Raw genomic sequence first — 27,459 nt, forward strand, 5'->3', positions numbered from 1 at the left:
CTCAGAGCTGTTCCTCTCACAGAGCTGTTCCTCTCTCAGAGCTGTTCCTCTCACAGAGCTGTTCCTCTCACAGAGCTGTTCCTCTCAGAGCTGTTCCTCTCTCAGAGCTGTTCCTCTCACAGAGCTGTTCCTCTCTCAGAGCTGTTCCTCACAGAGCTGTTTCTCTCAGAGCTGTTCCTCTCACAGAGCTGTTCCTCTCTCAGAGCTGTTCCTCTCACAGAGCTGTTCCTCTCTCAGAGCTGTTCCTCTCACAGAGCTGTTTCTCTCAGAGCTGTTCCTCTCACAGAGCTGTTCCTCTCACAGAGCTGTTCCTCTCAGAGCTGTTCCTCTCAGAGCTGTTCCTCACAGAGCTGTTCCTCTCACAGAGCTGTTCCTCACAGAGCTGTTCCTCTCACAGAGCTGTTCCTCACAGAGCTGTTCCTCTCACAGAGCTGTTCCTCACAGAGCTGTTCCTCTCACAGAGCTGTTCCTCTCACAGAGCTGTTCCTCTCACAGAGCTGTTCCTCTCACAGAGCTGTTCCTCACAGAGCTGTTCCTCACAGAGCTGTTCCTCTCACAGAGCTGTTCCTCTCACAGAGCTGTTCCTCTCAGAGCTGTTCCTCTCACAGAGCTGTTCCTCTCACAGAGCTGTTCCTCTCACAGAGCTGTTCCTCACAGAGCTGTTCCTCTCACAGAGCTGTTCCTCTCACAGAGCTGTTCCTCTCACAGAGCTGTTCCTCACAGAGCTGTTCCTCTCACAGAGCTGTTCCTCTCACAGAGCTGTTCCTCACAGAGCTGTTCCTCTCACAGAGCTGTTCCTCTCAGAGCTGTTCCTCACAGAGCTGTTCCTCTCACAGAGCTGTTCCTCTCAGAGCTGTTCCTCACAGAGCTGTTCCTCTCACAGAGCTGTTCCTCTCAGAGCTGTTCCTCTCAGAGCTGTTCCTCTCACAGAGCTGTTCCTCTCAGAGCTGTTCCTCTCACAGAGCTGTTCCTCTCACAGAGCTGTTCCTCTCACAGAGCTGTTCCTCTCAGAGCTGTTCCTCTCACAGAGCTGTTCCTCTCACAGAGCTGTTCCTCTCACAGAGCTGTTCCTCACAGAGCTGTTCCTCTCACAGAGCTGTTCCTCTCACAGAGCTGTTCCTCTAACAGAGCTGTTCCTCTCACAGAGCTGTTCCTCTCACAGAGCTGTTCCTCACAGAGCTGTTCCTCTCACAGAGCTGTTCCTCTCACAGAGCTGTTCCTCACAGAGCTGTTCCTCTCACAGAGCTGTTCCTCTCACAGAACTGTTCCTCACAGAGCTGTTCCTCTCAGAGCTGTTCCTCTCAGAGCTGTTCCTCACAGAGCTGTTCCTCTCACAGAGCTGTTCCTCTCAGAGCTGTTCCTCACAGAGCTGTTCCTCTCACAGAGCTGTTCCTCTCAGAGCTGTTCCTCTCAGAGCTGTTCCTCTCAGAGCTGTTCCTCTCACAGAGCTGTTCCTCTCAGAGCTGTTCCTCTCACAGAGCTGTTCCTCTCACAGAGCTGTTCCTCTCACAGAGCTGTTCCTCTCAGAGCTGTTCCTCTCACAGAGCTGTTCCTCTCACAGAGCTGTTCCTCTCACAGAGCTGTTCCTCACAGAGCTGTTCCTCACAGAGCTGTTCCTCTCACAGAGCTGTTCCTCTCACAGAGCTGTTCCTCTCACAGAGCTGTTCCTCTAACAGAGCTGTTCCTCTCACAGAGCTGTTCCTCTCACAGAGCTGTTCCTCACAGACCTGTTCCTCACAGAGCTGTTCCTCTCACAGAGCTGTTCCTCTCACAGAGCTGTTCCTCACAGAGCTGTTCCTCACAGAGCTGTTCCTCTCACAGAGCTGTTCCTCACAGAGCTGTTCCTCTCACAGAGCTGTTCCTCTCAGAGCTGTTCCTCACAGAGCTGTTCCTCTCACAGAGCTGTTCCTCTCAGAGCTGTTCCTCACAGAGCTGTTCCTCTCACAGAGCTGTTCCTCTCAGAGCGTTTCCTCTCAGAGCTGTTCCTCTCAGAGCTGTTCCTCTCACAGAGCTGTTCCTCTCAGAGCTGTTCCTCTCAGAGCTGTTCCTCTCACAGAGCTGTTCCTCTCACAGAGCTGTTCCTCTCAGAGCTGTTCCTCTCACAGAGCTGTTCCTCTCACAGAGCTGTTCCTCACAGAGCAGTTCCTCTCACAGAGCTGTTCCTCTCAGAGCTGTTCCTCTCAGAGCTGTTCCTCTCAGAGCTGTTCCTCTCACAGAGCTGTTCCTCTCAGAGCTGTTCCTCTCAGAGCTGTTCCTCACAGAGCTGTTCCTCTCACAGAGCTGTTCCTCTCAGAGCTGTTCCTCACAGAGCTGTTCCTCTCACAGAGCTGTTCCTCTCAGAGCGTTTCCTCTCAGAGCTGTTCCTCTCAGAGCTGTTCCTCTCAGAGCTGTTCCTCTCACAGAGCTGTTCCTCTCACAGAGCTGTTCCTCTCAGAGCTGTTCCTCTCACAGAGCTGTTCCTCTCACAGAGCTGTTCCTCTCAGAGCTGTTCCTCTCACAGAGCTGTTCCTCTCAGAGCTGTTCCTCTCACAGAGCTGTTCCTCACAGAGCTGTTCCTCACAGAGCTGTTCCTCTCACAGAGCTGTTCTTCTCACAGAGCTGTTCTTCTCACAGAGCTGTTCCTCTCAGAGCTGTTCTTCTCACAGAGCTGTTCCTCTCACAGAGCTGTTCCTCACAGAGCTGTTCCTCTCTCAGAGCTGTTCCTCTCACAGAGCTGTTCCTCTCACAGAGCTGTTCCTCTCACAGAGCTGTTCCTCACAGAGCTGTTCCTCTCACAGAGCTGTTCCTCTCACAGAGCTGTTCCTCAGAAAGCTGTTCCTCTCACAGAGCTGTTCCTCTCACAGAGCTGTTCCTCTCACAGAGCTGTTCCTCAGAGAGCTGTTCCTCTCACAGAGCTGTTCCTCTCACAGAGCTGTTCCTCACAGAGCTGTTCCTCTCACAGAGCTGTTCCTCTCAGAGCTGTTCCTCTCACAGAGCTGTTCCTCTCTCAGAGCTGTTCCTCTCACAGAGCTGTTCCTCACAGAGCTGTTTCTCTCAGAGCTGTTCCTCTCACAGAGCTGTTCCTCTCTCAGAGCTGTTCCTCTCACAGAGCTGTTTCTCTCAGAGCTGTTCCTCTCACAGAGCTGTTCCTCTCTCAGAGCTGTTCCTCTCACAGAGCTGTTCCTCTCTCAGACCTGTTCCTCAGAGAGCTGTTCCTCTCACGGAGCTGTTCCTCTCACAGAGCTGTTCCTCACAGAGCTGTTCCTCTCACAGAGCTGTTCCTCTCACAGAGCTGTTCCTCTCACAGAGCTGTTCCTCACAGAGCTGTTCCTCTCACAGAGCTGTTCCTCTCACAGAGCTGTTCCTCAGAAAGCTGTTCCTCTCACAGAGCTGTTCCTCTCACAGAGCTGTTCCTCAGAGAGCTGTTCCTCTCACAGAGCTGTTCCTCTCACAGAGCTGTTCCTCACAGAGCTGTTCCTCACAGAGCTGTTCCTCTCACAGAGCTGTTCCTCTCAGAGCTGTTCCTCTCACAGAGCTGTTCCTCTCTCAGAGCTGTTCCTCTCACAGAGCTGTTCCTCACAGAGCTGTTTCTCTCAGAGCTGTTCCTCTCACAGAGCTGTTCCTCTCTCAGAGCTGTTCCTCTCACAGAGCTGTTTCTCTCAGAGCTGTTCCTCTCACAGAGCTGTTCCTCTCTCAGAGCTGTTCCTCTCACAGAGCTGTTCCTCTCTCAGAGCTGTTCCTTTCACAGAGCTGTTCCTCTCACAGAGCTGTTCCTCTCACAGAGCTGTTCCTCTCTCAGAGCTGTTCCTCACAGAGCTGTTTCTCTCAGAGCTGTTCCTCTCACAGAGCTGTTCCTCTCTCAGAGCTGTTCCTCACAGAGCTGTTTCTCTCAGAGCTGTTCCTCTCACAGAGCTGTTCCTCTCTCAGAGCTGTTCCTCTCACAGAGCTGTTCCTCTCACAGAGCTGTTCCTCTCTCAGAGCTGTTCCTCTCACAGAGCTGTTCCTCTCACAGAGCTGTTCCTCTCACAGAGCTGTTCCTCTCAGAGCTGTTCCTCTCAGAGCTGTTCCTCTCACAGAGCTGTTCCTCACAGAGCTGTTCCTCTCACAGAGCTGTTCCTCTCACAGAGCTGTTCCTCTCTCAGAGCTGTTCCTCACAGAGCTGTTCCTCTCACAGAGCTGTTCCTCAGAGCTGTTCCTCTCACAGAGCTGTTCCTCACAGAGCTGTTCCTCTCACAGAGCTGTTCCTCTCAGAGCTGTTCCTCACAGAGCTGTTCCTCTCACAGAGCTGTTCCTCTCAGAGCTGTTCCTCTCAGAGCTGTTCCTCTCAGAGCTGTTCCTCTCACAGAGCTGTTCCTCTCACAGAGCTGTTCCTCTCACAGAGCTGTTCCTCTCAGAGCTGTTCCTCTCACAGAGCTGTTCCTCTCACAGAGCTGTTCCTCTCAGAGCTGTTCCTCACAGAGCTGTTCCTCTCAGAGCTGTTCCTCTCAGAGCTGTTCCTCTCACAGAGCTGTTCCTCTCACAGAGCTGTTCCTCTCAGAGCTGTTCCTCTCACAGAGCTGTTCCTCTCACAGAGCTGTTCCTCTCAGAGCTGTTCCTCTCACAGAGCTGTTCCTCACAGAGCTGTTCCTCTCACAGAGCTGTTCCTCTCAGAGCTGTTCCTCCCATAGAGCTGTTCCTCTCACAGAGCTGTTCCTCTCTCAGAGCTGTTCCTCTCAGAGCTGTTCCTCTCACAGAGCTGTTCCTCTCACAGAGCTGTTCCTCTCACAGAGCTGTTCCTCACAGAGCTGTTCCTCACAGAGCTGTTCCTCTCACAGAGCTGTTCCTCTCACAGAGCTGTTCCTCTCACAGAGCTGTTCCTCACAGAGCTGTTCCTCACAGAGCTGTTCCTCTCACAGAGCTGTTCTTCTCACAGAGCTGTTCTTCTCACAGAGCTGTTCTTCTCACAGAGCTGTTCCTCTCACAGAGCTGTTCTTCTCACAGAGCTGTTCCTCTCAGAGCTGTTCCTCTCACAGAGCTGTTCCTCACACAGAGCTGTTCCTCTCTCAGACCTGTTCCTCAGAGAGCTGTTCCTCTCACGGAGCTGTTCCTCTCACAGAGCTGTTCCTCACAGAGCTGTTCCTCTCTCAGAGCTGTTCCTCTCACAGAGCTGTTCCTCTCACAGAGCTGTTCCTCTCACAGAGCTGTTCCTCACAGAGCTGTTCCTCTCACAGAGCTGTTCCTCTCACAGAGCTGTTCCTCTCACAGAGCTGTTCCTCTCACAGAGCTGTTCCTCAGAAAGCTGTTCCTCTCACAGAGCTGTTCCTCTCACAGAGCTGTTCCTCTCACAGAGCTGTTCCTCTCTCAGACCTGTTCCTCAGAGAGCTGTTCCTCTCACAGAGCTGTTCCTCTCACAGAGCTGTTCCTCACAGAGCTGTTCCTCACAGAGCTGTTCCTCTCACAGAGCTGTTCCTCTCAGAGCTGTTCCTCTCACAGAGCTGTTCCTCTCTCAGAGCTGTTCCTCTCACAGAGCTGTTCCTCACAGAGCTGTTTCTCTCAGAGCTGTTCCTCTCACAGAGCTGTTCCTCTCTCAGAGCTGTTCCTCTCACAGAGCTGTTTCTCTCAGAGCTGTTCCTCTCACAGAGCTGTTCCTCTCTCAGAGCTGTTCCTCTCACAGAGCTGTTCCTCTCTCAGAGCTGTTCCTCTCACAGAGCTGTTCCTCTCACAGAGCTGTTCCTCTCAGAGCTGTTCCTCTCTCAGAGCTGTTCCTCTCACAGAGCTGTTCCTCTCTCAGAGCTGTTCCTCACAGAGCTGTTTCTCTCAGAGCTGTTCCTCTCACAGAGCTGTTCCTCTCTCAGAGCTGTTCCTCTCACAGAGCTGTTCCTCTCTCAGAGCTGTTCCTCTCACAGAGCTGTTTCTCTCAGAGCTGTTCCTCTCACAGAGCTGTTCCTCTCAGAGCTGTTCCTCTCAGAGCTGTTCCTCTCAGAGCTGTTCCTCACAGAGCTGTTCCTCTCACAGAGCTGTTCCTCACAGAGCTGTTCCTCTCACAGAGCTGTTCCTCACAGAGCTGTTCCTCACAGAGCTGTTCCTCACAGAGCTGTTCCTCTCAGAGCTGTTCCTCACAGAGCTGTTCCTCACAGAGCTGTTCCTCACAGAGCTGTTCCTCTCAGAGCTGTTCCTCTCAGAGCTGTTCCTCACAGAGCTGTTCCTCTCACAGAGCTGTTCCTCACAGAGCTGTTCCTCTCACAGATTTGAGTGACAGACAGTGACACATGGATCATGTTTGGATCATTTTATTTCTTTAGTAAATGTAAAGAACAGTATTTGAGTCAATACTTCAACCAGATAAAGGAGTCACTGTCTTTACTGACTCTGGTCATGTGACTGTGACATCGCCATGACGACCGCCTCCAGAGCGCCTTCAACCCCCACAATCCTTTGCAAACTGTGAAAGGCCTCGGCAGCGCCAGCTACAGGCGACGCCTGGAACAACTGCAGCGCTGCAAGAGAACAGAACATTTACAACAACCAGGACTAAACCAGGACTAAACCAGGTCTAAACCAGGACTAAACCAGGACTAAACCAGGACTAAACCAGGACTAAACCAGGTCTAAACCAGGTCTAAACCAGGTCTAAACCAGGACTAAACCAGGACTAAACCAGGACTAAACCAGGTCTAAACCAGGACTAAACCAGGACTAAACCAGGACTAAACCAGGACTAAACCAGGTCTAAACCAGGTCTAAACCAGGACTAAACCAGGACTAAACCAGGACTAAACCAGGACTAAACCAGGACTAAACCAGGACTAAACCAGGTCTAAACCAGGACTAAACCAGGTCTAAACCAGGACTAAACCAGGACTAAACCAGGACTAAACCAGGTCTAAACCAGGTCTAAACCAGGTCTAAACCAGGACTAAACCAGGACTAAACCAGGACTAAACCAGGTCTAAACCAGGTCTAAACCAGGACTAAACCAGGACTAAACCAGGTCTAAACCAGGACTAAACCAGGACTAAACCAGGTCTAAACCAGGACTAAACCAGGACTAAACCAGGTCTAAACCAGGTCTAAACCAGGTCTAAACCAGGACTAAACCAGGACTAAACCAGGTCTAAACCAGGTCTAAACCAGGTCTAAACCAGGTCTAAACCAGGACTAAACCAGGTCTAAACCAGGACTAAACCAGGACTAAACCAGGACTAAACCAGGTCTAAACCAGGTCTAAACCAGGACTAAACCAGGACTAAACCAGGTCTAAACCAGGACTAAACCAGGACTAAACCAGGTCTAAACCAGGTCTAAACCAGGTCTAAACCAGGACTAAACCAGGACTAAACCAGGTCTAAACCAGGTCTAAACCAGGACTAAACCAGGACTAAACCAGGTCTAAACCAGGTCTAAACCAGGACTAAACCAGGACTAAACCAGGTCTAAACCAGGACTAAACCAGGACTAAACCAGGACTAAACCAGGTCTAAACCAGGTCTAAACCAGGTCTAAACCAGGACTAAACCAGGACTAAACCAGGACTAAACCAGGTCTAAACCAGGTCTAAACCAGGTCTAAACCAGGACTAAACCAGGACTAAACCAGGACTAAACCAGGTCTAAACCAGGTCTAAACCAGGACTAAACCAGGACTAAACCAGGTCTAAACCAGGACTAAACCAGGACTAAACCAGGTCTAAACCAGGTCTAAACCAGGACTAAACCAGGACTAAACCAGGTCTAAACCAGGTCTAAACCAGGTCTAAACCAGGTCTAAACCAGGACTAAACCAGGTCTAAACCAGGACTAAACCAGGACTAAACCAGGACTAAACCAGGTCTAAACCAGGTCTAAACCAGGACTAAACCAGGACTAAACCAGGTCTAAACCAGGACTAAACCAGGACTAAACCAGGTCTAAACCAGGGATAAACCAGGTCTAAACCAGGTCTAAACCAGGACTAAACCAGGACTAAACCAGGTCTAAACCAGGTCTAAACCAGGACTAAACCAGGACTAAACCAGGTCTAAACCAGGTCTAAACCAGGACTAAACCAGGACTAAACCAGGTCTAAACCAGGTCTAAACCAGGTCTAAACCAGGACTAAACCAGGTCTAAACCAGGACTAAACCAGGACTAAACCAGGACTAAACCAGGACTAAACCAGGTCTAAACCAGGACTAAACCAGGACTAAACCAGGTCTAAACCAGGTCCAAATCAGGACTAAACCAGGTCTAAACCAGGACTAAACCAGGTCTAAACCAGGACTAAACCAGGTCTAAACCAGGACTAAACCAGGACTAAACCAGGTCTAAACCAGGTCTAAACCAGGTCTAAACCAGGACTAAACCAGGACTAAACCAGGTCTAAACCAGGTCTAAACCAGGACTAAACCAGGACTAAACCAGGACTAAACCAGGTCTAAACCAGGTCTAAACCAGGACTAAACCAGGACTAAACCAGGTCTAAACCAGGTCTAAACCAGGTCTAAACCAGGACTAAACCAGGTCTAAACCAGGTCTAAACCAGGACTAAACCAGGACTAAACCAGGTCTAAACCAGGTCTAAACCAGGTCTAAACCAGGACTAAACCAGGTCTAAACCAGGTCGAAACCAGGTCGAAACCAGGACTAAACCAGGTCTAAACCAGGACTAAACCAGGACTAAACCAGGACTAAACCAGGTCTAAACCAGGTCTAAACCAGGACTAAACCAGGTCTAAACCAGGACTAAACCAGGACTAAACCAGGTCTAAACCAGGACTAAACCAGGACTAAACCAGGACTAAACCAGGTCTAAACCAGGTCTAAACCAGGTCTAAACCAGGTCTAAACCAGGTCTAAAACAGGACTAAACCAGGACTAAACCAGGTCTAAACCAGGTCTAAACCAGGTCCAAACCAGGACTAAACCAGGACTAAACCAGGTCTAAACCAGGTCCAAACAAAGTCTAAACCAGGACTAAACCAGGTCAAAACCAGGACTAAACCAGGACTAAACCAGGACTAAACCAGGTCAAAACCAGGACTAAACCAGATCTAAACCAGGACTAAACCAGGTCTAAACCAGGTCTAAACCAGGTCTAAACCAGCTCTAAACGAGCTCTAAACGAGCTCTAAACCAGGTCCAAACCAGGACTAAACCAGATCTAAACCAGGACTAAACCAGGTCTAAACCAGGTCTAAACCAGGACTAAACCAGGACTAAACCAGGACTAAACCAGGTCCAAACCAGGTCTAAACCAGGTCTAAACCAGGTCTAAACCAGGTCTAAACCAGGTCTAAACCAGGACTAAACCAGGTCTAAACCAGGTCTAAACCAGGACTAAACCAGATCTAAACCAGGACTAAACCAGGTCTAAACCAGATCCAAACCAGGACTAAACCAGATCTAAACCAGGACTAAACCAGGACAAAACCAGGTCTAAACCAGGACTAAACCAGGTCTAAACCAGGTCCAAACAAAGTCTAAACCAGGTCTAAACCAGGACTAAACCAGATCTAAACCAGGACTAAACCAGGTCTAAACCAGGTCCAAACAAAGTCTAAACCAGGACTAAACCAGGTCAAAACCAGGACAAAACCAGGTCTAAACCAGGTCTAAACCAGGACTAAACCAGGTCTAAACCAGGTCCAAACCAGGTCTAAACCAGGTCCAAACCAGGACTAAACCAGGTCTAAACCAGGACTAAACCAGGTCTAAACCAGGACTAAACCAGGTGTAAACCCGGACTAAACCAGGACTAAACCAGGTCTAAACCAGGTCTAAACCAGGACTAAACCAGATCTAAACCAGGACTAAACCAAGTCCAAACCAAGTCTAAACCAGGACTAAACCAGGACTAAACCAGGTCTAAACCAGGTCCAAACCAGGTCTAAACCAGGTCCAAATCAGGACTAAACCAGGTCTAAACCAGGTCCAAACCAGGTCTAAACCAGGTCCAAATCAGGACTAAACCAGGTCTAAACCAGGACTAAACCAGGTCTAAACCAGGTCTAAACCAGGTCTAAACCAGGACTAAACCAGGTCTAAACCAGGACTAAACCAGGTCCAAACCAGGTCTAAACCAGGACTAAACCAGGTCTAAACCAGGTCTAAACCAGGTCTAAACCAGGTCTGAACCAGGTCTAAACCAGGTCTAAACCAGGACTAAACCAGGACTAAACCAGGTCTAAACCAAGTCTAAACCAGGTCTAAAACAGGTCTAAACCAGGACTAAACCAGGTCTAAACCAGGTCTAAACCAGGTCCAAACCAGGTCTAAACCAGGTCTAAACCAGGTCTAAACCAGGACTAAACCAGGACTAAACCAGGTCTAAACCAGGACTAAACCAGGACTAAACCAGGTCTAAACCAGGTCTAAACCAGGACTAAACCAGGTCCAAACCAGGTCTAAACCAGGTCTAAACCAGGTCTAAACCAGGACTAAACCAGGACTAAACCAGGACTAAACCAGGTCTAAACCAGGTCTAAACCAGGTCTAAACCAGGTCTAAACCAGGACTAAACCAGGACTAAACCAGGTCTAAACCAGGTCCAAACCAGGTCCAAACCAGGTCTAAACCAGGTCTAAACCAGGTCTAAACCAGGTCTAAACCAGGTCTAAACCAGCTCTAAACGAGCTCTAAACGAGCTCTAAACCAGGTCCAAACCAGCTCTAAACCAGGACTAAACCAGGACTAAACCAGGACTAAACCAGGTCTAAACCAGGACTAAACCAGGTCTAAACCAGGTCTAAACCAGGACTAAACCAGGACTAAACCAGGTCTAAACCAGGTCTAAACCAGGTCTAAACCAGGTCTAAACCAGGTCTAAACCAGGACTAAACCAGGTCCAAACCAGGTCTAAACCAGGTCTAAACCAGGTCTAAACCAGGACTAAACCAGGTCTAAACCAGGTCTAAACCAGGACTAAACCAGATCTAAACCAGGACTAAACCAGGACAAAACCAGGTCTAAACCAGGTCTAAACCAGGACTAAACCAGGTCTAAACCAGGTCCAAACAAAGTCTAAACCAGGTCTAAACCAGGTCAAAACCAGGACAAAACCAGGTCTAAACCAGGTCTAAACCAGGTCTAAACCAGGACTAAACCAGGTCTAAACCAGGTCCAAACCAGGTCTAAACCAGGTCCAAACCAGGACTAAACCAGGTCTAAACCAGGACTAAACCAGGTCTAAACCAGGACTAAACCAGGTCTAAACCAGGTCCAAACCAGGACTAAACCAGGTCTAAACCAGATCCAAACCAGGACTAAACCAGGTGTAAACCCGGACTAAACCAGGACTAAACCAGGTCTAAACCAGGTCTAAACCAGGTCTAAACCAGGACTAAACCAGGACTAAACCAGGTCTAAACCAGGACTAAACCAAGTCCAAACCAAGTCTAAACCAGGACTAAACCAGGTCTAAACCAGGTCCAAACCAGGACTAAACCAGGTCTAAACCAGGTCCAAACCAGGTCTAAACCAGGTCCAAATCAGGACTAAACCAGGTCTAAACCAGGACTAAACCAGGTCTAAACCAGGACTAAACCAGGTCTAAACCAGGTCTAAACCAGGTCCAAACCAGGTCTAAACCAGGTCCAAATCAGGACTAAACCAGGTCTAAACCAGGACTAAACCAGGTCTAAACCAGGACTAAACCAGGTCTAAACCAGGTCTAAACCAGGACTAAACCAGGTCTAAACCAGGACTAAACCAGGTCCAAACCAGGTCTAAACCAGGACTAAACCAGGACTAAACCAGGTCTAAACCAGGTCTAAACCAGGTCTAAACCAGGACTAAACCAGGACTAAACCAGGTCCAAACCAGGTCTAAACCAGGTCTAAACCAGGACTAAACCAGGACTAAACCAGGTCTAAACCAAGTCTAAACCAGGTCTAAACCAGGTCTAAACCAGGACTAAACCAGGACTAAACCAGGTCTAAACCAGGTCTAAACCAGGTCTAAACCAGTTCTAAACCAGGTCTAAACCAGGTCTAAACCAGGTCTAAACCAGGACTAAACCAGGACTAAACCAGGTCTAAACCAGGTCTAAACCAGGTCTAAACCAGGACTAAACCAGGACTAAACCAGGTCCAGACCAGGTCTAAACCAGGACTAAACCAGGACTAAACCAGGTCCAAACCAGGTCTAAACAAGGTCTAAACCAGTTCTAAACCAGGACTAAACCAGATCCAAACCAGATCCAAACCAGGACTAAACCAGGACTAAACCAGGTCTAAACCAGGTCTAAACCAGGACTAAACCAGATCTAAACCAGGACTAAACCAAGTCCAAACCAAGTCCAAACCAGATCTAAACCAGGACTAAACCAGTTCTAAACCAGGATTAAACCAGGTCTAAACCAGGTCTAAACCAGGTCTAAACCAGGACTAAACCAGGTCTAAACCAGGACTAAACCAGGACTAAACCAGGTCTAAACCAGGACTAAACCAGGTCTAAACCAGGACTAAACCAGGTCTAAACCAGGTCCAAACAAAGTCTAAACCAGGTCTAAACCAGGACTAAACCAGATCTAAACCAGGACTAAACCAGGTCTAAACCAGGTCCAAACAAAGTCTAAACCAGGACTAAACCAGGTCAAAACCAGGACAAAACCAGGTCTAAACCAGGTCTAAACCAGGTCTAAACCAGGTCCAAACCAGGTCTAAACCAGGTCCAAACCAGGACTAAACCAGGTCTAAACCAGGACTAAACCAGGTCTAAACCAGGACTAAACCAGGTCCAAACCAGGACTAAACCAGGTCTAAACCAGATCCAAACCAGGACTAAACCAGGTCTAAACCAGGTCCAAACAAAGTCTAAACCAGGACTAAACCAGGTCAAAACCAGGACAAAACCAGGTCTAAACCAGGTCTAAACCAGGTCTAAACCAGGTCCAAACCAGGTCTAAACCAGGTCCAAACCAGGTCCAAACCAGGACTAAACCAGGTCTAAACCAGGACTAAACCAGGTCTAAACCAGGACTAAACCAGGTCCAAACCAGGACTAAACCAGGACTAAACCAGGTCTAAACCAGGACTAAACCAGGTCCAAACCAGGACTAAACCAGGTCTAAACCAGGTCCAAACCAGGACTAAACCAGGTCTAAACCAGGACTAAACCCGGACTAAACCAGGACTAAACCAGGTCTAAACCAGGTCTAAACCAGGTCTAAACCAGGACTAAACCAGGACTAAACCAGGTCTAAACCAGGTCTAAACCAGGACTAAACCAGATCTAAACCAGGACTAAACCAAGTCCAAACCAAGTCTAAACCAGGACTAAACCAGGTCTAAACCAGGACTAAACCAGGTCTAAACCAGGACTAAACCAGGTCTAAACCAGGTCTAAACCAGGACTAAACCAGGACTAAACCAGGTCTAAACCAGGTCTAAACCAGGTCTAAACCAGGACTAAACCAGGACTAAACCAGGTCTAAACCAGGTCTAAACCAGGACTAAACCAGGACTAAACCAGGACTAAACCAGGTCTAAACCAGGACTAAACCAGGTCTAAACCAGGTCTAAACCAGGACTAAACCAGGTCTAAACCAGGACTAAACCAGGTCTAAACCAGGACTAAACCAGGTCTAAACCAGGTCTAAACCAGGACTAAACCAGGACTAAACCAGGTCTAAACCAGGTCTAAACCAGGTCTAAACCAGGACTAAACCAGGACTAAACCAGGTCTAAACCAGGTCTAAACCAGGACTAAACCAGGACTAAACCAGGACTAAACCAGGTCTAAACCAGGACTAAACCAGGTCTAAACCAGGTCTAAACCAGGACTAAACCAGGTCTAAACCAGGTCTAAACCAGGTCTCACCGTTTTGAGGGATCTTTGGGAGCAGTTCGACGCTGGCTGTGACTCCACCCTCTTTATTCACCTGCACAGACCAGTGGACCAATAGGACGCAGCTAGAAGTCACATGACACAGAGAGAAAAGCAAAATTAATGAATAAAAAGAGGTCAAACATTATTGTCCGTAAAACAGATTAGATTTAAACATAAGAGCTCCAGAGGGTCAGGAGCCGCTCCAGAGGGTCAGGAGCCGCTCCAGGCGGTCAGGAGCCGCTTCAGAGGGTCAGGAACAGCTCCAGAGGGTCAGGAGCCGCTCCAGAGGGTCAGGAGCCGCTTCAGAGGGTCAGGAGCCGCTCCAGAGGGTCAGGAGCCGCTCCAGAGGGTCAGGAGCCGCTCCAGAGGGCTCCAGAGGGTCAGGAACAGCTCCAGAGGGTCAGGAGCCGCTTCAGAGGGTCAGGAGCCGCTTCAGAGGGTCAGGAGCCGCTCCAGAGGGCTCCAGAGGGTCAGGAACAGCTCCAGAGGGTCAGGAGCCGCTCCAGAGGGTCAGGAGCCGCTTCAGAGGGTCAGGAGCTGCTCCAGAGGGTCAGGAGCCGCTTCAGAGGGTCAGGAGCCGCTCCAGAGGGTTCCAGAGCCGTGATGAGAAGGTGCTTGGGGCACTCTTTGGCACAGGTGTTTGTTCGACAGCGGCACAAGTACAATTGAAATGTTATTAAAAGAAGACTTTACCCGGGAAGCTGAGGGTGACGCAGGGCCATGACCTCTGACCTCTGACCCCCGGGCACTGACACGACGGACGGGTGTTTGTCCTGCACAAAAGACGGACAGAAGAACATGTTCAAGAGTCAAGCAAAAAAATGCAACAACAAGGAGGAAAGATGACGTGAGGAAATTGCACATGGGTATGACAGTATTGCACATGGGTATGACGGTATTGCACATGGGTATGACGGTATTGCACATGGGTATGACAGTATTGCACATGGGTATGACAGTATTGCACATGGGTATGACAGTATTGCACATGGGTATGACAGTATTGCACATGGGTATGACGGTATTGCACATGGGTATGACAGTATTGCACATGGGTATGACAGTATTGCACATGGGTATGACGGTATTGCACATGGGTATGACAGTATTGCACATGGGTATGACGGTATTGCACATGGGTATGACAGTATTGCACATGGGTATGACAGTATTGCACATGGGTATGACAGTATTGCACATGGGTATGAAGGTATTGCACATGGGTATGACGGTATTGCACATGGGTATGACAATATTGCACATGGGTATGACGGTATTGCACATGGGTATGACAGTATTGCACATGGGTATGACGGTATTGCACATGGGTATGACGGTATTGCACATGGGTATGACGGTATTGCACATGGGTATGACGGTATTGCACATGGGTATGACGGTATTGCACATGGGTATGACATTATTGCACATGGGTATGACGGTATTGCACATGGGTATGACGGTATTGCACATGGGTATGACGGTATTGCACATGGGTATGACGGTATTGCACATGGGTATGACGGTATTGCACATGGGTATGACGGTATTGCACATGGGTATGACGGTATTGCACTTTGTTGAAATGTAACGTTCCAAAACGAGTTAAAAAATGAGAGTAAAAGAGTGAAGCCTGTGGAGCTCTTTTCCATCTGAGCCTGGGCTCCCAACCCTCCCTCAGACCCTCCCTCAGACCTGGTCCTGGACCCTCCCTCAGACCTGGTCCTGGACCCTCCCTCAGACCTGGTCCTGGACCCTCCCTCAGACCTGGTCCTGGACCCTCCCTCAGACCTGGTCCTGGACCCTCCCTCAGACCTGGTCCTGGACCCTCCCTCAGACCTGGTCCTGGACCCTCCCTCAGACCCTCCCTCAGACCTCCTCAGGTGTGGCTCAGTAATAAGAGGAGCCGCAGCAGATTAAAGCAGCAGAGACTCTTCTGCTTCACTCCGAGGAGGAACACTGAGGAGGAGGAACACTGAGGAGGAGGAACACTGAGGAGGAGGAACACTGAGGAGGAGGAACACTGAGGAGGAGGAACACTGAGGAGGAGGAACACTGAGGAGGAGGAACACTGAGGAGGAGGAACACTGAGGAGGAGGAACACTGAGGAGGAGGAACACTGAGGAGGAGGAACACTGAGGAGGAGGAACACTGAGGAGGAGGAACACTGAGGAGGAGGAACACTGAGGAGGAGGAACACTGAGGTACGAGCTGCTTTGTAATTTATTTTCAGAGAAGATTCAGCAGCATTTAGATTATTTGCTTCAAAAAAGCTCTAAAGTGAATATTAAACGGCTCTAAAGCGGGTATTAGACGGCTCTAAAGCGGGTATTAGACGGCTCTAAAGCGAGTATTAGACGCTCTAAAGCGAGTATTAGACGCTCTAAAGCGGGTATTAGACGGCTCTAAAGCGGGTATTAGACGGCTCTAAAGCGGGTATTAGACGGCTCTAAAGCGGGTATTAGACGGCTCTAAAGCGGGTATTAGACAGCTCTAAAGCGGGTATTAGACGGCTCTAAAGCGGATATTAGACAGCTCTAAAGCGGGTATTAGACGGCTCTAAAGCGGGTATTAGACGGCTCTAAAGCGGGTATTAGACGGCTCTAAAGCGGGTATTAGACGGCTCTAAAGCGGGTATTAGACGGCTCTAAAGCGGGTATTAGACAGCTCTAAAGCGGGTATTAGACGGCTCTAAAGCGGATATTAGACAGCTCTAAAGCGGGTATTAGACGGCTCTAAAGCGGGTATTAGACGGCTCTAAAGCGGGTATTAGACGGCTCTAAAGCGGGTATTAGACGGCTCTAAAGCGGGTATTAGACGGCTCTAAAGCGGGTATTAGACAGCTCTAAAGCGGGTATTAGACGGCTCTAAAGCGAGTATTAGACGCTCTAAAGCGGGTATTAGACGGCTCTAAAGCGGGTATTAGACGGCTCTAAAGCGGGTATTAGACGGCTCTAAAGCGGGTATTAGACGGCTCTAAAGCGGGTATTAGACAGCTCTAAAGCGGGTATTAGACGGCTCTAAAGCGGGTATTAGACGGCTCTAAAGCGGGTATTAGACGGCTCTAAAGCGGGTATTAGACGGCTCTAAAGCGGGTATTAGACAGCTCTAAAGCGGGTATTAGACAGCTCTAAAGCGGGTATTAGACGGCTCTAAAGCGGGTATTAGACGGCTCTAAAGCGGGTATTAGACGGCTCTAAAGCGGGTATTAGACAGCTCTAACGCGGGTATTAGACGGCTCTAAAGCGGGTATTAGACGGCTCTAAAGCGGGTATTAGACAGCTCTAAAGCGGGTATTAGACAGCTCTAAAGCGGGTATTAGACGGCTCTAAAGCGGGTATTAGACGGCTCTAAAGCGGGTATTAGACGGCTCTAAAGCGGGTATTAGACAGCTCTAACGCGGGTATTAGACGGCTCTAAAGCGGGTATTAGACAGCTCTAACGCGGGTATTAGACAGCTCTAACGCGGGTATTAGACGGCTCTAACGCGGGTATTAGACGGCTCTAAAGCGGGTATTAGACAGCTCTAAAGCGGGTATTAGACGGCTCTAAAGCGGGTATTAGACGGCTCTAAAGCGGGTATTAGACAGCTCTAAATCGGGTATTAGACAGCTCTAAATCGGGTATTAGACAGCTCTAAAGCGGGTATTAGACGGCTCTAAAGCGGGTATTAGACAGCTCTAAAGCGGGTATTAGACGGCTCTAAAGCGGGTATTAGACGGCTCTAAAGCGGGTATTAGACGGCTCTAAAGCGGGTATTAGACGGCTCTAAAGCGGGTATTAGACGGCTCTAAAGCGGGTATTAGACGGCTCTAAAGCGGGTATTAGACGGCTCTAAATATACATAGTTATGTATCAGCTCATGTAGGACAGACACAGCGCCCTCTGCTGGTGGAGCTGGAGTAATGCCTGTGATTTCAGGTTGAACATGAGGCTCAGAATGCGAATGCTGCTGGTCCTGGTCCTGGTCCTGAGTCTGGACCAAACCGAGTCCAAGGACAGAGAGAAGAGACGAGGGACGAGGAGACGAGACGGTGAGGACACAAGGGACTCTACAGGGGGAACTATTTAGGGCTCACGCCATTTTGTAAAGCTGTCCGAATGTTCCACAGGGAAAAACTAGTCCCAATGCACCTCGAAATGTAGTGTCCAGCGATGGTCACTAGGGGTCACTATAGACCACAATGCATTGCGAGTCAGAAAAACAACAGTGACAGGTCTGTGACTGAAGCAGAAGAGAATCTATTTTCATCTGAGTTTTGCCGACTTTTTGCGTCACGTGACCCACGGCGAGGAGGAAGTATACGCTCTGTGTCCGAATCGCTCTGAGTCACTGTTTGGTCAGCTGAGGAATGCAGGACTGTGGAGTGAAGGAGGGTCAGGGGACCAGGGTGGACATTCAGCAAAGAACATTTCCTCTAGCTCCTCCCTGTGGCTCCTTCTGTTCCAGCAAATATGTTACATGCCTTAGCTTGTGTTAGTCCAGTCTAGAGCCGGTGTGGCAGGTGTGTGGCAGGTGTGGCAGTGTGGCAGGTTTGACAGTGTGGCAGGCGTGGCAGTGTGGCAGGCGTGGCAGTGTGGCAGGTGTGACAGTGTGGCAGGTTTGACAGTGTGGCAGGCGTGGCAGGCGTGGTAGTGTGGCAGGTGTGACAGTGTGGCAGGTGTGACAGTGTGGCAGGTGTGACAGTGTGGCAGGCGTGGCAGTGTGGCAGGTGTGACAGTGTGGCAGGCGTGGCAGGTGTGACAGGTTTGACAGTGTGGCAGGCGTGGCAGGTGTGACAGGCGTGGCAGGTGTGACAGTGTGGCAGGCGTGGCAGTGTGGCAGGCGTGGCAGTATGGCAGGTTTGACAGTGTGGCAGGCGTGGCAGTGTGGCAGGCGTGGCAGTGTGGCAGGTGTGACAGGCGTGGCAGTGTGGCAGGTGTGACAGTGTGGCAGGTGTGACAGTGTGGCAGGTGTGACAGTGTGGCAGGTGTGGCAGGCGTGGCAGTGTGGCAGGTGTGACAGTGTGGCAGGCGTGGCAGTGTGGCAGGTGTGACAGTGTGGCAGGTGTGACAGTGTGGCAGGTGTGACAGTGTGGCAGGTGTGGCAGGCGTGGCAGTGTGGCAGGTGTGACAGTGTGGCAGGCGTGGCAGTGTGGCAGGTGTGACAGGCGTGGCAGGTGTGACAGTGTGGCAGGCGTGGCAGTGTGGCAGGTGTGACAGTGTGGCAGGCGTGGCAGGTGTGACAGTGTGGCAGGTGTGACAGCGTGGCAGGTGTGACAGTGTGGCAGGCGTGGCAGTGTGGCAGGTGTGACAGTGTGGCAGGTGTGACAGTGTGGCAGGTGTGACAGTGTGGCAGGTGTGGCAGGCGTGGCAGTGTGGCAGGTGTGACAGTGTGGCAGGCGTGGCAGTGTGGCAGGTGTGACAGGCGTGGCAGGTGTGACAGTGTTGCAGGCGTGGCAGTGTGGCAGGTGTGACAGTGTGGCAGGCGTGGCAGGTGTGACAGTGTGGCAGGTGTGACAGCGTGGCAGGTGTGACAGTGTGGCAGGCGTGGCAGGTGTGACAGTGTGGCAGGTGTGACAGCGTGGCAGGTGTGACAGTGTGGCAGGTGTGACAGCGTGGCAAGTATGGCAGTGTGGCAGGTGTGGCAGGTGTGGCAGGTGCAGATCATCTAATGCCGCAGACTCAGGTTCAAACAGGACTCGTCTCACATTCATGACCTACGGGAAAAACTGCTTCCTCCAAAAGAATGTGAATCAATCATCAGAGTGACAGGTTCTTGGCTCTGTCACAGACTTTGATGGATTTAGATTATTGTGGCTGAGCGAGCGGTCCTGAGCGAGCGGGTCCTGAGGTCCCGAGCGAGCGGGTCCTGAGGTCCTGAGCGAGCGGGTCCTGAGCGAGCGGGTCCTGAGGTCCCGAGTGAGCGGGTCCTGAGGTCCTGAGCGAGCGGGTCCTGAGCGAGCGGGTCCTGAGGTCCCGAGCGAGCCGGTCCTGAGCGAGCGGGTCCTGAGGTCCCGAGCGAGCGGGTCCTGAGGTCCTGAGCGAGCGGGTCCTGAGCGAGCGGGTCCTGAGGTCCCGAGCGAGCGGGTCCTGAGCGAGCGGGTCCTGAGGTCCCGAGCGAGCGGGTCCTGAGGTCCTGAGCGAGCGGGTCCTGAGGTCCCGAGCGAGCGGGTCCTGAGGTCCTGAGCGAGCGGGTCCTGAGCGAGCGGGTCCTGAGGTCCCGAGCGAGCGGGTCCTGAGCGAGCGGGTCCTGAGGTCCCGAGCGAGCGGGTCCTGAGCGAGCGGGTCCTGAGGTCCCGAGCGAGCGGGTCCTGAGGTCCTGAGCGAGCGGGTCCTGAGCGAGCGGGTCCTGAGGTCCCGAGCGAGCCGGTCCTGAGGTCCTGAGCGAGCGGGTCCTGAGGTCCCGAGCGAGCGGGTCCTGAGCGAGCGGGTCCTGAGGTCCCGAGCGAGCGGGTCCTGAGGTCCTGAGCGAGCGGGTCCTGAGGTCCTGAGCGAGCGGGTCCTGAGCGAGCGGGTCCTGAGGTCCCGAGCGAGCGGGTCCTGAGGTCCAGAGTCTGGACTCTCCTCTGGTCCTGATGCTTCTGTTTCATTGTCATTTCAGGAGAGGACAAACCCACAGAGCGACTCAAGCCTCTGAAGCTCAAACTGGTCCCTCCTACAAGCGCTCTGATTGGTCCAGAACCTTCGCCAAGCGACCCCAGAGACCCCATTGGTTCTCAGTCCCAGGGCAGGGCTGCGATTGGCCCAGAGGAAAGTCTTCAAGAACTGTTGAAGACCGAGGCAGATCCCCAGTACCACACAGAACCAGGTCAGAACCAGGTCAGAACCAGGGTCAGAACCGGGTCAGAACCAGAACCATTGCAGGGCTGTAGTCGACTAATGAAAGTTCATTCCAAATCTAGGAACCTTTTCAGTTCCATTTGAAGCGTGTTGGGAACTAGGAGCTGGTGCCAGACTCTGGGACTTCTCTAGGTTCTGCTCCGGTTCTGTCAGACCAGAACCTTCAGGCGACACAAGCACATTTACACATTTAAATGTTGTTAAATTCTAAATCTGTTTTTTAGTTTGAACTTTTGGTGCAACTTCACAGAACTCTTATGTGAAGAAACATCAGAGCAGTCACACGTGGATTTACAGAGGTCAGAGGTCAGAGGGAGTGAGGTCAGAGGGAGTGAGGTCAGAGGTCAGAGGGAGTGAGGTCAGAGGGAGTGAGGTCAGAGGGAGTGAGGTCAGAGGGAGTGAGGTCAGAGGTCAGAGGGAGTGAGGTCAGAGGGAGTGAGGTCAGAGGTCAGAGGGAGTGAGGTCAGAGGGAGTGAGGTCAGAGGTCAGAGGGAGTGAGGTCAGAGGTCAGAGGGAGTGAGGTCAGAGGGAGTGAGGTCAGAGGGAGTGAGGTCAGAGGTCAGAGGGAGTGAGGTCAGAGGTCAGAGGGAGTGAGGTCAGAGGTCAGAGGGAGTGAGGTCAGAGGGAGTGAGGTCAGAGGTCAGAGGGAGTGAGGTCAGAGGGAGTGAGGTCAGAGGTCAGAGGGAGTGAGGTCAGAGGTCAGAGGGAGTGAGGTCAGAGGGAGTGAGGTCAGAGGGAGTGAGGTCAGAGGTCAGAGGGAGTGAGGTCAGAGGTCAGAGGGAGTGAGGTCAGAGGTCAGAGGGAGTGAGGTCAGAGGGAGTGAGGTCAGAGGTCAGAGGGAGTGAGGTCAGAGGTCAGAGGGAGTGAGGTCAGAGGGAGTGAGGTCAGAGGTCAGAGGGAGTGAGGTCAGAGGTCAGAGGGAGTGAGGTCAGAGGTCAGAGGGAGTGAGGTCAGAGGGAGTGAGGTCAGAGGTCAGAGGGAGTGAGGTCAGAGGTCAGAGGGAGTGAGGTCAGAGGGAGTGAGGTCAGAGGGAGTGAGGTCAGTCAGAGGCCTAAAAGAGCTAGATGGTTTGGAGTCCAGACCAAAGTGAACCGGGTCTGAAGGATTTAAACAGGATCAGACTAATAATGAGTCTGGAACCAGATGAGAGGGTTCAACAAAGAAGAGGACAGGTCTGGACCAGGTCTGGACCAAGTCTGGACCAGGTCTGGACCAGGTCTGGACCAGGTCTGGACCAAGTCTGGACTTGGTCTGGACCAGGTCTGGATCAAGTCTGGACCAGGTCTGGACCAGGTCTGGACCATGTCTGGACTTGGTCTGGACCAGGTCTGGACCAAGTCTGGACCAGGTCTGGACCAGGTCTGGACCAGGTCTGGACCAGGTCTGGACCAAGTCTGGACCAGGTCTGGACCAGGTCTGGATCAAGTCTGGACCAGGTCTGGACCAGGTCTGGATCAAGTCTGGACCAGGTCTGGACCAGGTCTGGACCAAGTCTGGACTTGGTCTGGACCAGGTCTGGACCAGGTCTGGACCAGGTCTGGACCAAGTCTGGACCAGGTCTGGACCAGGTCTGGACCAAGTCTGGACCAGGTCTGGACCAGGTCTGGATCAAGTCTGGACCAGGTCTGGACCAGGTCTGGACCAAGTCTGGACTTGGTCTGGACCAGGTCTGGACCAGGTCTGGACCAGGTCTGGACCAGGTCTGGACCAAGTCTGGACCAGGTCTGGACCAGGTCTGGACCAGGTCTGGACCAGGTCTGGACCAAGTCTGGACCAGGTCTGGACCAGGTCTGGACCAGGTCTGGACCAGGTCTGGACCAAGTCTGGACCAGGTCTGGACCAGGTCTGGACCAAGTCTGGACCAGGTCTGGACCAGGTCTGGATCAAGTCTGGACCAGGTCTGGACCAGGTCTGGACCAAGTCTGGACTTGGTCTGGACCAGGTCTGGACCAGGTCTGGACCAGGTCTGGACCAAGTCTGGACCAGGTCTGGACCAGGTCTGGACCAGGTCTGGACCAGGTCTGGACCAGGTCTGGACCAAGTCTGGACCAGGTCTGGATCAAGTCTGGACCAAGTCTGGACCAGGTCTGGACCAGGTCTGGACCAGGTCTGGACCAAGTCTGGACTTGGTCTGGACCAAGTCTGGACCAGGTCTGGACCAGGTCTGGACCAGGTCTGGACCAAGTCTGGACCAGGTCTGGACTTGGTCTGGACCAAGTCTGGACCAGGTCTGGACCAGGTCTGGACCAAGTCTGGACCAGGTCTGGACTTGGTCTGGACCAGGTCTGGACCAGGTCTGGACCAGGTCTGGACCAAGTCTGGACCAGGTCTGGACTTGGTCTGGACCAAGTCTGGACCAGGTCTGGACCAGGTCTGGACCAGGTCTGGACCAAGTCTGGACCAGGTCTGGACCAGGTCTGGACCAAGTCTGGACCAGGTCTGGACCAGGTCTGGACCAAGTCTGGACCAGGTCTGGACCAGGTCTGGACCAGGTCTGGACCAAGTCTGGACCAGGTCTGGACCAGGTCTAAACCAGGTCTGGACTTGGTCTGGACCAAGTCTGGACCAGGTCTGGACCAGGTCTGGACCAGGTCTTGACCAAGTCTGGACTTGGTCTGGACCAAGTCTGGACCAGGTCTGGACCAGGTCTGGACCAGGTCTGGACCAAGTCTGGACCAGGTCTGGACCAGGTCTAAACCAGGTCTGGACTTGGTCTGGACCAAGTCTGGACCAGGTCTGGACCAGGTCTGGACCAGGTCTTGACCAAGTCTGGACTTGGTCTGGACTTGGTCTGGACCAAGTCTGGACCAGGTCTGGACCAGGTCTGGACCAGGTCTTGACCAAGTCTGGACTTGGTCTGGACCAAGTCTGGACCAGGTCTGGACCAGGTCTGGACCAGGTCTGGACCAGGTCTGGACCAAGTCTGGACCAGGTCTGGACCAGGTCTGGACCAGGTCTGGACCAGGTCTGGACCAGGTCTGGACCAAGTCTGGACCAGGTCTGGACCAGGTCTGGACTTGGTCTGGACCAAGTCTGGACCAGGTCTGGACCAGGTCTGGACCAGGTCTGGACCAGGTCTGGACCAAGTCTGGACCAGGTCTGGACCAGGTCTGGACCAGGTCTGGACCAAGTCTGGACCAGGTCTGGACTTGGTCTGGACTTGGTCTGGACCAGGTCTGGACCAGGTCTGGACCAGGTCTGGACCAAGTCTGGACCAGGTCTGGACCAGGTCTGGACCAAGTCTGGACCAGGTCTGGACCAGGTCTGGACCAGGTCTGGACCAAGTCTGGACCAGGTCTGGACCAGGTCTGGACCAAGTCTGGACCAGGTCTGGACCAGGTCTGGACCAGGACATGAGACCAGACTGAGAGATCACAGAGCTCGGGCTGAGGAGGGGCCACGCCCGCTGCTGTTATTAAAGGACAGGATGATTAGGGGGAGCGAGGCGTCGTTACAGGAGCAGACATTCAGGACTATTCATCACAACTCAATCAAAACAACCATTACAAGTGTGTCTTTGTCCAGCTGCTAATGCTGAAGACTAATGCTGGTTTAGAGCTGGTTTGGACCTGGTTTAGACCTGGTTTAGACCTGGTTTAGATCTGGTTTAGAGCTGGTTTAGACCTGGTTTAGACCTGGTTTAGACCTGGTTTAGACCTGGTTTAGACCTGGTTTAGATCTGGTTTAGAGCTGGTTTAGACCTGGTTTAGACCTGGTTTAGACCTGGTTTAGATCTGGTTTAGACCTGGTTTAGACCTGGTTTAGTCCTGGTTTGGACCTGGTTTAGACCTGGTTTGGACCTGGTTTGGACCTGGTTTAGACCTGGTTTAGACCTGGTTTGGACCTGGTTTAGACCTGGTTTAGACCTGTTTAGACCTGGTTTGGACCTGGTTTAGACCTGGTTTAGACCTGTTTAGATCTTTAGATTATTGTTGTAAAACCTGTTCAAACGTGTCCATTTTAGAAGAGTAAAACGTTCTGATTCAAGTAACGAGTTCACTGTGTCGTGTCTGTGCCATGGTCGTGTCTGTACCATGGTCGTGTCTGTGCCATGGTCGTGTCTGTACCATGGTCGTGTCTGTGCCATGGTCGTGTCTGTGCCATGGTCGTGTCTGTACCATGGTCGTGTCTGTACCATGGTCGTGTCTGTGCCATGGTCGTGTCTGTACCATGGTCGTGTCTGTGCCATGGTCGTGTCTGTACCATGGTCGTGTCTGTACCATGGTCGTGTCTGTACCATGGTCGTGTCTGTGCCATGGTCGTGTCTGTACCATGGTTGTGTCTGTACCATGGTCGTGTCTGTGCCATGGTCGTGTCTGTGCCATGGTCGTGTCTGTACCATTGTCGTGTCTGTGCCATGGTCGTGTCTGTGCCATGGTCGTGTCTGTGCCATGGTCGTGTCTGTACCATGGTCGTGTCTGTACCATGGTCGTGTCTGTGCCATGGTCGTGTCTGTGCCATGGTCGTGTCTGTACCATGGTCGTGTCTGTGCCATGGTCGTGTCTGTACCATGGTCGTGTCTGTACCATGGTCGTGTCTGTACCATGGTCGTGTCTGTACCATGGTCGTGTCTGTGCCATGGTCGTGTCTGTGCCATGGTCGTGTCTGTACCATGGTCGTGTCTGTACCATGGTCGTGTCTGTGCCATGGTCGTGTCTGTGCCATGGTCGTGTCTGTGCCATGGTCGTGTCTGTACCATGGTCGTGTCTGTACCATGGTTGTGTCTGTACCATGGTTGTGTCTGTACCATGGTTGTGTCTGTACCATGGTCGTGTCTGTACCATGGTCGTGTCTGTACCATGGTCGTGTCTGTGCCATGGTCGTGTCTGTACCATGGTCGTGTCTGTACCATGGTCGTGTCTGTACCATGGTCGTGTCTGTGCCATGGTCGTGTCTGTGCCATGGTCGTGTCTGTACCATGGTCGTGTCTGTACCATGGTCGTGTCTGTGCCATGGTCGTGTCTGTGCCATGGTCGTGTCTGTACCATGGTCGTGTCTGTGCCATGGTCGTGTCTGTGCCATGGTCGTGTCTGTACCATGGTCGTGTCTGTACCATGGTCGTGTCTGTACCATGGTCGTGTCTGTACCATGGTCGTGTCTGTGCCATGGTTGTGTCTGTACCATGGTTGTGTCTGTACCATGGTTGTGTCTGTACCATGGTCGTGTCTGTACCATGGTCGTGTCTGTACCATGGTCGTGTCTGTGCCATGGTCGTGTCTGTGCCATGGTCGTGTCTGTGCCATGGTCGTGTCTGTGCCATGGTCGTGTCTGTACCATGGTCGTGTCTGTGCCATGGTCGTGTCTGTGCCATGGTCGTGTCTGTGCCATGGTCGTGTCTGTGCCATGGTCGTGTCTGTGCCATGGTCGTGTCTGTGCCATGGTCGTGTCTGTGCCATGGTCGTGTCTGTGCCATGGTCGTGTCTGTACCATGGTCGTGTCTGTGCCATGGTCGTGTCTGTACCATGGTCGTGTCTGTGCCATGGTCGTGTCTGTACCATGGTCGTGTCTGTACCATGGTCGTGTCTGTGCCATGGTCGTGTCTGTACCATGGTCGTGTCTGTGCCATGGTCGTGTCTGTACCATGGTCGTGTCTGTACCATGGTCGTGTCTGTGCCATGGTCGTGTCTGTGCCATGGTCGTGTCTGTGCCATGGTCGTGTCTGTACCATGGTCGTGTCTGTACCATGGTCGTGTCTGTGCCATGGTCGTGTCTGTGCCATGGTCGTGTCTGTACCATGGTCGTGTCTGTGCCATGGTCGTGTCTGTACCATGGTCGTGTCTGTACCATGGTCGTGTCTGTACCATGGTCGTGTCTGTACCATGGTCGTGTCTGTGCCATGGTCGTGTCTGTGCCATGGTCGTGTCTGTACCATGGTCGTGTCTGTACCATGGTCGTGTCTGTACCATGGTCGTGTCTGTACCATGGTCGTGTCTGTACCATGGTCGTGTCTGTACCATGGTCGTGTCTGTGCCATGGTCGTGTCTGTACCATGGTCGTGTCTGTGCCATGGTCGTGTCTGTACCATGGTCGTGTCTGTACCATGGTCGTGTCTGTGCCATGGTCGTGTCTGTACCATGGTCGTGTCTGTGCCATGGTCGTGTCTGTACCATGGTCGTGTCTGTACCATGGTCGTGTCTGTGCCATGGTCGTGTCTGTGCCATGGTCGTGTCTGTGCCATGGTCGTGTCTGTACCATGGTCGTGTCTGTACCATGGTCGTGTCTGTGCCATGGTCGTGTCTGTGCCATGGTCGTGTCTGTACCATGGTCGTGTCTGTACCATGGTCGTGTCTGTGCCATGGTCGTGTCTGTGCCATGGTCGTGTCTGTGCCATGGTCGTGTCTGTGCCATGGTCGTGTCTGTACCATGGTCGTGTCTGTACCATGGTCGTGTCTGTACCATGGTTGTGTCTGTACCATGGTTGTGTCTGTACCATGGTCGTGTCTGTACCATGGTCGTGTCTGTACCATGGTCGTGTCTGTACCATGGTTGTGTCTGTACCATGGTCGTGTCTGTGCCATGGTCGTGTCTGTGCCATGGTCGTGTCTGTACCATGGTCGTGTCTGTACCATGGTCGTGTCTGTACCATGGTCGTGTCTGTACCATGGTCGTGTCTGTACCATGGTCGTGTCTGTGCCATGGTCGTGTCTGTACCATGGTCGTGTCTGTACCATGGTTGTGTCTGTGCCATGGTCGTGTCTGTGCCATGGTCGTGTCTGTACCATGGTTGTGTCTGTACTTTAGCCCTGGATGTGGTGGAGAAGTGGCAGCAGCAGCAGAAGAAGAAAGATGAAGCTCGACGCAGAAAGAAGAGAAAACGGGACAAAAAGAAGAGACGGGACGAGCAAGTTCTGAGGATGCAGGTCTGGACCTGGAC

General features: G+C 52.0%; 2 protein-coding genes across 2 annotated transcripts in view; one reads left to right on the plus strand and one right to left on the minus strand.

Moving 5' to 3' along the window:
* Positions 1 to 6,314: 6,314 nt before the first annotated feature.
* On the minus strand, positions 6,315 to 14,543 carry cenpp (centromere protein P). The gene is made up of 3 exons (XM_072459475.1): positions 14,457 to 14,543; positions 13,755 to 13,846; positions 6,315 to 6,455 (listed from the first exon to the last, which is right to left on the minus strand). Exons 1-3 carry the CDS (start codon positions 14,483 to 14,485, stop codon positions 6,319 to 6,321), a joined length of 258 nt encoding a protein of 85 aa, XP_072315576.1. The 5' UTR covers positions 14,486 to 14,543; the 3' UTR covers positions 6,315 to 6,318.
* Positions 14,544 to 17,691: 3,148 nt separating this feature from the next.
* The window catches only part of ecm2 (extracellular matrix protein 2, female organ and adipocyte specific), a 34,031-nt gene continuing 24,263 nt past the window's right edge, over positions 17,692 to 27,459 (plus strand). The window contains exons 1-9 of the mRNA XM_072459474.1: positions 17,692 to 17,797; positions 18,269 to 18,395; positions 18,502 to 18,682; positions 18,743 to 18,793; positions 18,854 to 18,904; positions 19,111 to 19,161; positions 19,360 to 19,402; positions 20,347 to 20,553; positions 27,327 to 27,445. Coding sequence (XP_072315575.1) covers positions 17,692 to 17,797; positions 18,269 to 18,395; positions 18,502 to 18,682; positions 18,743 to 18,793; positions 18,854 to 18,904; positions 19,111 to 19,161; positions 19,360 to 19,402; positions 20,347 to 20,553; positions 27,327 to 27,445 — 936 coding nt within the window. The remainder of the gene's footprint in view (positions 17,798 to 18,268; positions 18,396 to 18,501; positions 18,683 to 18,742; positions 18,794 to 18,853; positions 18,905 to 19,110; positions 19,162 to 19,359; positions 19,403 to 20,346; positions 20,554 to 27,326; positions 27,446 to 27,459) is intronic.

The sequence above is a fragment of the Eucyclogobius newberryi genome, unplaced genomic scaffold (genome assembly GCF_026437365.1).
Source record: "Eucyclogobius newberryi isolate DKJ021-1_F unplaced genomic scaffold, fEucNew1.0.hap1 SCAF_222, whole genome shotgun sequence".
NCBI classification, from domain to species: domain Eukaryota; kingdom Metazoa; phylum Chordata; class Actinopteri; order Gobiiformes; family Gobiidae; genus Eucyclogobius; species Eucyclogobius newberryi.

Excerpts from the sequence above, each read along its gene's own strand:
- cenpp (XM_072459475.1), bottom strand. The coding sequence starts at position 14,485 with ATGGCCCTGCGTCACCCTCAGCTTCCCGG. Across the intron at positions 13,847-14,456 it reads CGTCACCCTCAGCTTCCCGG|CTGCGTCCTATTGGTCCACT; the intron begins GTAAAGTCTTCT and ends TGTGACTTCTAG. Across the intron at positions 6,456-13,754 it reads CCCAAAGATCCCTCAAAACG|CGCTGCAGTTGTTCCAGGCG; the intron begins GTGAGACCTGGT and ends GTTCTCTTGCAG.